The 11130-nt window shown below is 40.5% G+C and overlaps 1 protein-coding gene across 2 annotated transcripts; it reads right to left on the bottom strand.

Annotated features, from left to right (window-relative positions):
- Positions 1-3452: 3452 nt before the first annotated feature.
- LOC308155011 (insulin gene enhancer protein ISL-3) lies at positions 3453-8122 on the bottom strand (the record flags this gene model as incomplete). Of its 2 annotated transcripts, none has more annotated exons than XM_080528241.1 (6): positions 3453-3572; positions 4082-4255; positions 4859-5130; positions 6612-6862; positions 7366-7555; positions 8065-8122. In XM_080528241.1, the coding sequence occupies 6 exons, from the start codon at positions 8120-8122 to the stop codon at positions 3453-3455; spliced, it is 1065 nt and encodes a 354-aa protein (XP_080384367.1). The 2 variants fall into 2 exon arrangements, with proteins under 2 accessions (XP_080384367.1, XP_080384366.1); XM_080528240.1 differs by having other exon boundaries at positions 4859-5148.
- Positions 8123-11130: the final 3008 nt, after the last annotated feature.

Genomic DNA, 11130 nt, shown 5'->3' on the forward strand with positions numbered 1-11130 from the left:
TCCCTCGCTATGAGTGCGACCCGTGAGTGGGGATCAGCACTATTTGTTTTGGTTCTGAGCTGCTGACACACCCATTGAAAAAGCTGAGAAGATATAAGCCTTTATGCCTACATGTGGAATTATCTTGCGTTTAAGTCAGTCACGAGACTTAAACGCAAGATAACTTAAACTTCTTGAACGATTTACTTCACCTTTACTGCACAGTCGCTTTGCATGGAGTTACGTTTATTTTTCGATTTTAATTTGTTATTTATTTGCTGATCTAATATAGCCAGTGTGGCCATTTGTGATTTAATCAAGTGCATGCCGTAACAATTTAACTGACTGACAGCTCTTCAGGTTAACTATTTTGAGTTTTTGTTTTTTGTTTTTTTCCCCCCACATTTCAATAAATAAGTAGGCCTACTTTATTCGTCGACTGTCTCAATCTTTCGTTGCTGTCCTCAGGTGAGACATGCAGGGCTCTGTGTGGGGTAAAAGGATATCAGGCATATACAGTATCAAGTTGAAGTCTATATCGATGCATTTGCAGTGTTATGCCAAGACACACTCCCAATAGCTTGCAGTTCATATAGGCCTACCTATGCTGTTTTGTTTGTTTTTGTTGTGATATTTCCAAGTTACGTTATTTAGCAAACTCATATGAAAATATATACCTGACATGAGTACGTAATCTATTGTATGCATGCAACAATGAGGGTAACCTGATAGTCTGGCTACATTTGAAGTCGCCTATACAGGACAAATGAGTGGGCTGTTCATATTCCAGTGCATTGCACGAAATTATACATTATCATATTTTTTCTGAAAATAATGACATTTATAAGACATGTCGAAATTCAACGGTAGGCTACGACATGATACTTCGCTGTGGTAGGCCTATTTGCGCTATTTTCTCCAGTAAACCTTAAATAATCTCTTATTTAAATGTTCTCCAACTGTTAGTGTTGTATTATTCACCCGCATATCCACATATACAAATATCTTAAATCTTTCCTTTTAAACTTGATCTAAACTCAGTCAGACAGAATATTTACTCTTGTGTTGACATGATCTCATCTGCTTTTGCTTTGCCTTTTCCAGTGCGTTTTGAATGGCCACCATCAATTAATCCTAAAAAAAAAGATTGTATTAATAAAATAAAATAAAAAGACATAGGACTACATTCAGGGATAAGTATAATGGTTTTGCATGGAGGGAATTTGTTACATTATCGAGGTGGGGAAACTGCGTCGTTATTATCCAATCAGTGATCTCCTATCTCAAACAGCAATCACGGTTACCTTCAGCGTCTCTGAAATTGCTCAATTACACATCTATTATCTATCTTTTGTCATTCAAATTTCCGATGAAGATACAGCCTCTCATTGAGTTGAATTAAGATAACTAAGTTCAACGAAGAATATGTTTTCCACAAGATTACATGCCATGGTTTTACATCCATAGATTTTGGAGATGCCAATTTTTTTCTTTTTTTAAAGAAAATTCATTAATCATAAAATATACGACTGAAATTATGATCACCACATTTTTGCTTTGTATCTTTAGTTTTTTCATCATTGATCTGCTGCTGTAGGTATTTGGGGATAATATGCGATGTCTTTGGTCAGGTCTACCTAGAGGTTTACACACCGTGTTGGGTAGATTGACCTGGTCTAACGTCATTCCGTAACAACGCAATTAATTCCCTAGTAGGAAAATAAACCGAGGAGTCGACGACACGTCAGGGTGGGTTTACTGGCTTATCTATCTTATAAAAGAAGTTGGTTTGTTGTGGCTTCATTCAATGTATCGTTTGCTTGCTGGCGATGCCAAACCCAGATAAGAGGCCGCCGGTGGTTGTTGGCTGTCTAGACTTGTGACTTAACCAGTGAAACTAGAAATGTACCCCGAGAAGGTTAGTTGACCACAAGCCCATCCCTACTCTCTCAACTACTATCAGCAGCTGCGATTCAACAACTCCATGATGTTCAAGTCCTTAAATTGTTATAGGCCAAGTGAATTTGGCTCATTTTATGATCTATTTTTGTATGCTGGGTTGATATTGTGGGATTATTCTAGATAGATTCAGCGCTCAATGCTCTCTTGAGATTTGTTGACTTCAATGTGTTAGTGAATGAATGATATAATGTGTCTCTACGTCACCACTGCACGAGCCAGCCATATAGGCCTAATCAGATCATAACAATGATGGTAATCCAATTAAATCAAAACCACTTTCAATCAACAATCACAGTGCAAACTGGTTTAACTTTTAGACCTCCCAATTAAAATAAACATGTTATCCCTCAACACAGGCTATCAAGTACAAAGTTATTTATTCAATAACGATTTAATTAATTCAAAAATATGTGTTTTCTGTTGCGTTAAGAAATACAGAGGCCTGGAAATTAGAATAGATCCTGAAGTTCGCTCCGCCAATTAAATTAATTAATGCTGAACTATTAATTAACAAAACGATGTTTTGTTGCCAATAACGTTGTGGCCTTCAGAAATGCAGCGAAGCCATATAGAGTATATTTTGATATACATCCTGTAACTATTGACTCTCTTGGGATCTTTGCACTGCGCCTGACCAGGCTTTGATGGGTTTGGTTTCACGTCACAGGCTGGGTAATAAAAGGATGTGCGTTGGGAGGTTCGCCCCATTCATAACAGGCGTTTTTACAAAAAAGAGTGTTCGTTAGACATACGTATTTAACAGTTTATTTGATCAGCTATTAATTCCTTGATGAATCGTTGTCCTGACAATAAATAACAATAACTTACTTTTGTTCGATAGGCTCAAACAACCTGTCCTGATTAAATATTTAACAACAAGAATGTGTTTGTATAATCTTCGGACATCATGCTCCCTTAAGACAAAACACACGAGTCTCTGGACTCGATCACGAAATAAATGTATCAAAAAATCACATGTTTTGAAGAAACAAGACACAATATGATCACAAATGAATTGCTAGAATGTTCATCTTGTTCAACATCAAATGGCTCCAATTTAGTATTCAGAGGACCGGTTTGTATATCCATCAAAAGGTCTTCTGTCTTCTCTCCAACTCAGTTCATGCAACGAAGTTCTGCTTTTTGTCACTGATATCCCCACAGAGCTGAGCTGTAAAAGACCTTATACACCGGACCGGAGTCTTGAGAAGATCTTGGCTGCGTTCGTAGATTCGTTCTGAGAGCGCCGGAGCGCACACTGGGTTCAACGTCATAAAGGGTCCAGAGTCATTTGATTGGACAAGAGGCATTCCATGAGTGCTGATTCAGATTCCAGAGCGAATTTACGAACGCAAGTCCTTGGATTTAGTTTAGTGCCGTTGTCGCTTTCTCCTCCATTTTCGTAAAAAAAACAACCTCTCTTCTCTGTCTTCTGGAGGCTGTGGTGAGCTGGTCACATGCAGGGGGACCGGGGGCATGCTGGGCCTGGGACCGAGGCTGGCGGGCCGGTCTCACGTCTCCACGGGGCTGCCAGGCACCATACTGTTCGGAGTGTCAGGTAGCTGCGATGACAGCGACGTCACATCGCTGCCCGAGGAGTTTCCCAGTGACCCCGATTCCGAGAAAGAAACCTGGAAAACACACAAAGTCACGTGTCAATGCGACTTATAGTTTTGGACTTTTCCCATCCATTGAGGTTTTGCAAAAAGAACGTATAGATAGGCTACTGGTTGATTATTATAGTTGATTATTCACCATTATTTGATGTAATGTGCGCACAGCCCATGCATGGGTTAGTTTTCTAATCAGTGTGTGTGTGTGTGTGTGTGTGTGTGTGTGTGTGTGTGTGTGTGTGTGTGTGTGTGTGTGTGTGTGTGTGTGTGTGTGTGTGCGTGTGTGTGTGTGTGTGTGTGTGTGTGTGTGTGTGTGTGTGTGTGTGTTTGTGTGTGTGTTGTGTTGTGTTGTGTTGTGTTGTGTTGTGTTGTGTTGTGTTGTGTCTGTTGTATTTGTGTGTGTGTGTGTGTGTGTGTGTGTGTGTGTGTGTGTGTGTGTGCGCGCGTACGTGTGTGTGTGTGCGTGCGTGTGTGTGTGTCTGTTGTATTTGAGTGCGTGCGCATAGCCATTGAAGTGTCACTCTTACCAGTTGTTGGAAGGCCGGCTGGTCCAGGTCGCTCTGCAAGGCGAACTCGCTCAGGGCTTTCCAGGGGGGCTGGTACGTCTGGACCTCCACCAGGCTGCCCGGCAGCATCGAGCTGTCTGAGTGCCTGATGGGACTCCCAGCGACCAGAGGCGTCCCTGTGAGGCCTTGCAGGTTCTGGTATAGAGATAACAGAAACATCATTACATCTTAACTTGGTCGAGGAAACGAAATAGACCAAATGTGTCACACTGACTTTTTTTTTTTACTCAGATTTTCAATGCAGGACAGGTCATGGATAATTGAAGTTAAAACAGTTGATTCATTATTTCTTGACATATGAAGACAACAGCCATCTTAACAATTCACAGTGTTACATTGCAAATCGTGACGTTAGAATGATAAGGTTCTATCTCCGTTTAGGGCAGTTCAGAGATATTGAGCGTTTTTACGTTTTTACATTCCATTATGTTTTGTGACATGGAACCTTTGTATTTTATGAATTACTAACTCAAAAATGTCAACATTTTAAAAATAACACCACATAGGGATTAATAAACACCTAATGGATCAGATTATGTAAAAAACTCAATTTTGAAAAAAATTGAGCTAAAACCTTATAATTCTAACGTCACGAAAAGCCAATATGGCGTGATTATAGGTGTTGATAACTATACGTTTGAACAAATAGTCTGAATGTAATGATCAAACACGAAATGGATGGATACACATATATTATATTATAGAAAACCTCCGACTTTGACTTACGAAGATGCTGACAGACTTGTCACTGTGTTGCTGCTGCTGAAGCTGCTTCATGAAAATAGATCTCTTCTTGTCTTTGCACCGTTTGTTCTGGAACCAGACTCGGATGACCCTGGGGCTCAGGCTGGTCATCTCCACCAGCTGCTCCTTCATCAGGGCGTCGGGCCGGGGGTTGGCGTTGTAGCAGGTCCGCAGCGTGTGGAGCTGCTTCTCGTTCAGGACCGTCCGCACGCGCGTCGTCTTCTCCGACTGCTTGTGTCCGTGGTTCCGGTGGTGCGGTGCCCGAACTGCTGTCACCGGGTCTGCTGAGGGGGGGGACGTTACAGATAATCAACCATTGTTTTAGATAGATAACGGTTTGGCATGTTAAGGAGCTTAATCCATTCACAGTTCGTGACGTTAGAATTATAAGGTTCTATCTCCATTTTTGTCCAAATTGAGTTTTTTTTAATTTACATAATCTGATCCATTAGGTGTTTATTAATGCCTGTGTGGTGTTATTTTTAAAATGTAGACATTTTTGAGTTAGTAATTAATAAAATACAAAGGTTCCATCTCACAAAACATAATGGAATGTAAAAACTTTGACGCTCAATATCTCTGAACTGCCCTAAACGGAGGTAGAACCTTATCATTCTAAGCTCACGAGTTCACAAAACAATATATTATTATTATTATTATTATTATTATTGGTAGTAGTAGTAGTATTAATCTTATTGTTATTATTATTATTATTATTATTATTATTATTATTGTTGTTGTTATTATTATTAATAGTATTACTACTACTAGCCTACTACTGCTACTAATACTACTAATAATAACAATAACAATAATAATAATATGGCTATTATTTTTTGCATATTTTGTAAAGGCTACATGTTATCGTTGTCTTGTGTCACAATATTGTTATGACGAAAACAAACATTTGCCTATGCCTACATGACATAAAAACAACTGCTATTCCACTGGACTGTCTCCTGATGTGAAACAGCATCACTAGTCACAGCCCTGTTAGGTTGGTTCAGGTCCCATCCTCATACCCCCCTCCCCTCCCAGCCAGGCACGTTACAGATGTACACTGGTAGACACTACCAGCCTGGTCTCACACGGCAGACGTCAGAATTCGACGTTTATGGACAAACGTCGATTCACCCATATAGGCCTAATGACGTTAGCAGGTATACGGTAGGCCTAGTTTAGTGGTTCATCTTTGAACAAGTCCTCCATCCGTGGACTATTCAGGACAAAACATCACAAACACGCAATATTTCCCATTGTGTAATGTCACTTAAAAACATGTGTAGACTAAATGGGATAACGGTTGGCTTGGGGCAGTGATTTTTTTTGATCGAAGATCGAAGGTTAACTTCTGATGTCAAGCGCTGGCCTATTATTGATACTTTTTTATTTTTAATGACTTTGACTTGTGTTTTTCTGAATTTTAAGACATTTAAAAAAACACCTTTATGGTTGTGATAATAATTATCATTAAGATACGTTTATCATTACGCATTATTATTATTATTATTATTACTATTATTGCGATTATCATTAGTAGCCTAGTAGTATGGTTATTATTATTATTATTATTATTATTGTTATTATTACTATGATAATCATCATTAGTAGTAGGCCCTAGTAGTAGTATTGTTAATAATAATAATAATAATAATAATAATAATAGGCTAATAATAATAATAATAATAATAATAATAATAATAATAATAATAATAATAATAGGAGTATTTGACGAGGATAAACGGACCTGCCAGGTGGAGTGACCTGCTGGAGTGGATGTGCCCGGGGCTGACAGGGCTTCCCGCGGAGAGCAGGCCGTGGTCCGCCCGGCAGAGCAGCTCCTCGTCCCGCAGAGAGAACTCATCCCCCGGCAGCAGCTGCCGGCTGCACACCGAGCATCGGAAACACTCGATGTGATACACGTTGTCCCGAGCCCTCATGACCAGGTCGCTGCTGCTGAACCCCAGGTTGCATTTCGCACACTTTATTCCGAATAACCTGCAAAGAACAACAGTTAGTTAGAAACTTAAAGAAACTGGCCTAAAATAACAGCTAACCCTAAACAGGTAGCCTATTTGAGTTCTTGAGGCCTGTGTACGTTCGCTTTTGGATAAGTGTTACCCGATAGACTATAAGAAATATGTAAGTTATAGTAATTACTGTTATATGTAATTACTGTGCACACCGTTTGACAAGATCAAAGGATGAAAATGCATGTCTGAACGACTTGTTATTTTGGAACTGCTTAATTTAAAGTCACATATAGCTGCGCATAGCAGTTTAACCTTCCATAGAAATTATTTGTTTTGATTGTTTTTTCAATTGTTTTTTCCGCAATAGTTTTTTCAACAATTTCATATTTTGATCATCATTAGCCTAGCCATAACCACTTACAAACAAGTAGCCTATTACATAATTTGGAGTAATATGGATTTACTAGTTTTCACGTTCTCAATTCTCTCAACGCCAAAAGCACTTTCAGAAAGAATTTAAATCCCTACCTTACATAATCTCGTTTGCAATAGGTCTTGCCGTCCCGCACGAAGCAAGTGCACGTCTCGTCGAGGTACTGGCTGCACTCTGCGCACTTCAGGCAGGCGGCGTGCCACTCCAGGTCCGGGGACACTCTCAGGATGTACTGGTCATGGATCTGACTTCCGCAGCCTACACACATCGCGAATCCGGACTTCTCTGCGAAGAGTGTAACAATTGTAACCCTAATGCCCCTATAAAGCCACAGTTATCCACACCTTAGCCCTAAGCCAAAAGACAATACATGTGACTTTTATCACAATTTGCCAAAAATCTTTCACTGCCTATTAACTAGCCTATTGTCTTTCCATGGCTGGACAACTTAATAGTGTTATGTAAGAGAACGAGATATGTTGCCAATACATGTCATTCTTCATAACACATTCCGATTTCTAATAATGTTGTTGCGCCAAATACAGTTTTATAAACGAAGAGAAAAGGGCACCATTAAAATAACGTTTCCAATATGTAGCTTAGTAATCAATGCAAACACGCTATAAATTACTTTTGCTGAAACAGGCTATACAGCAACATTTCGAAAGCGATATCAGAATGAAGCCTTAAATCTAGTATATAAAACATAATTCAAGTATAGCCCTATAGCCTATAATTTGACGCACTAACATAAACGAATTAAGCCTATATCGCAACGCGCACGAACGACTTACTTTTGGAATGATCACCCATATCACCCAAGAAAGAAGAGTTGAAAATAATATCCACCATACAGGAAGGATGAGGGGGGGACAGATGCAGAAATGAAGTGAGAGGCTTGACTGGTCCGAGCCTGGCTGCCGGAGAACTTCAGTCCGGACTGTCCCACACAGGGTCCCAGACGCGCTCTGACGTCACGCGCAAGACTGGCCATCCATTCGTCCCATTCCTGCTCTCTCGACTGTCTCCTCGTCTCTTGACATTTGAAGTAGGCCCCTAAATGAAATATTACCGTGAAATAATACTTGATCATTAAAATGCATGTTATATTTAAGAGGTTTGGGGATTGGGGAGTTTTAAATGTTTTAAGTGATGGGGGGTCTTCCTCATTGTCTCGTGCAGGAGACGGACTGCAGCATCAGTTATCTGGCATATCTGCACTTTGGTCGGGGATTTGACGTTTGAGGTGGGATGAGCAGGAGTATGCAGTAGCGTAAATAGGTTTTAGCATATTTTTCATGGGATAGAGAATGTATGGGTGGGGGGGGGGGGGGGGGGACTCAGGACATCTGACACCGCTCATCTGTAGCCGGGTCAGTCCATTTATTCGAGAACAACGACACCTACGGGCAGAAAATAGAAAGTGCAGTTGAATATGTTAGACCAGGGCAGTCGGTAATAGTTATATACTGTATAGGCCTCACTGCATTATACTGAACAACCAAGGTATACATCAAATTACAAGAAGTCACACAACGTTGCAATATCTGTCGATGTAATCACTTTACGTTACTTAAAATGGGTCTCAATTTGCTATTCAGACGCTATATGAATTTCATTTAAATAATAAATAATAAATAATGAATACAAAAAAATAAATGCATTAGAACAAAAATAGCCTAAACAATAATTGAGTAGTTATTATTTCAACACCATTCAACGATATTATTCGACGATAGCATCCATCATGTTATCATAATTTAAGAAGGCCGCGGGAGAGATTACATTTTTGTTGCAGAATTAAAGTCAATGAAAAACTGTAGGCCTATGATATAAGACAACTCCATCAAGTTTGCTAAAATGGATGAAAATAAATAAACAACCAGCCTTGCGCCGTAGCCTTATCTTAGAGGCAAATCTTTCCGGAGATAAAATGGCAGCAAAAGTAATCAAAAAAGTTAACCATAGAACTAGATTCTTGTACAGGATATCCTCACTTGTCAGTAAAAACACACTGAGGACCCTATCAGGAGCTCTCATTCAATGTCACTTCGACTATGCCGTAACATCATGGTACTATAGAACCACAAAGGCCCAAAAAACAAGACTCCAGACAGCCCAAAATAAACTGGTTAGGCTTCTGCTAGGCCTCAACCCTAGGACACATCTAACCGCCGCTCATTTTTTGAGCCTTGATTGGCTACGAGTAGTTGACAGAGTGCAGCAGCTTGCACTGGGCCTGGTCTTCAAGATACGCTACACCACAAAGACACCCAAGTACCTGTCAACATACTTCCAAAAAGTGAACAACGTCCACACATACAATACCAGAGGAAGCTCCACGAACCACGTTCAACCGCGTTGCACCACAAACAAGGGGTTAAACTCGTTTGCAAACTATGCAGTAAAAATGTGGAACGCCCTTCCTATAATCTTAAAGGAGTGCAAAACACTGCCCACCTTCAAAACCACGCTCAAAAAACATTTACAGGAGGCTGCAATCCGTAACTGGACCCTCTAAATCAAAAATCAAATTAAAAGACTACACCCCCACCAGGACTACCCTCTATATATTCTTGTGGTTTTGTTGTTATGTCTCCCACACCCCCACCCGAAATACCCTCTGCACGTACTAGTTGTTTTGTCCCACCCCCCTACCTGGTCTACACTCTGAGCAAACGCAATGTTATTATGTCGCCCCCCCCCCTCCCCCCCGCCTAAATCTACTGGTGTTTTTGTACCCCCCCCCCCCACCATGACCACACACTGTACATACTTGTTGTTTTGTCCCCCCGCCCGAACTACCCATTGTACATATTATATGTCTGTCCCCCTGCCCGAACTACCCACTGTACATACTTTGTGTTTTGTCCCCCGCCCCCACCTGTGGTGTATGTCCCCACCTGTCCTACCCGCTGTACATACCTTATGTTTTGTTGTATTGTTCTTCCCATGTTGGATGTATGTTTATCTTGTAGAGATAGTACTAGTTATTTGTCTGTATTATCTTGTAGATAGTACTAGTTTTTTTTGTCTGTCTTACATGTAACGATGAATTGAGAATCAAGGACCCCAATTGAAATAAGCCAGTGGCTTTCTTGGGTTTTTATCCTGTTAGTTGACCTTGTATGTAATATGTACTTTCATGTACCTACTTCTGCAAATCTTCTAATAAAGTTTTCAATCAATCAATCAATCAATCAAAGCCTTATGTCATCATGTGCACTGGCCGTTGTTTTTAACCTCTTAATTATGGATTATATGTGTTTGTGTGTGAGTGTGTGAGTGTGTGTGTGTGTGTGTGTGTGTGTGTGTGTGTGTGTGTGTGTGTGTGTGTGTGTGTGTGTGTGTGTGTGTGTGTGTGTGTGTGTGTGTGTGTGCGTGCGTGCGTGCGTGCGCAATATAGGCTAGGTGATTTCAATCAACTTTGTGTCTTGTTTTTAATTTAAACGTTTATAGGTTTTCAAACAGACAAGTACAACGTCAAGTAGAACGTCAACATCGCTCTCACGACGTGAAGAGAATGAACTGCGCTGCTTTGAACGGGTTTCTTCGGGGGGGGGCAGTGTACACAGGGGGGGCAGTGTACCTGTCAATACAGGGGGGGGGGGCGCAATGTACCTGCGCACTTGGACGTGCAAGTCTGACTGCACAGCCTCAAAACATGGCAATGACAACACGATAGCTATCTGTCTTATGATTTGTCTTTGAATAATCACCACATATCGCAATCATCAACTGCAATTTGCAATCAATAGATCTTTCAAATGCCATAATGATGGTATATCCTAAATCGCTGCAGGCACACGTGTCAAGCTAACTTTAATGATTGGCAATTAAAAGTTCCTTCGCAGGGAGGG

The sequence above is a fragment of the Nansenia antarctica genome (assembly GCF_963989245.1).
Source record: "Nansenia antarctica genome assembly, chromosome: 4".
Lineage (NCBI taxonomy): Eukaryota > Metazoa > Chordata > Actinopteri > Argentiniformes > Microstomatidae > Nansenia > Nansenia antarctica.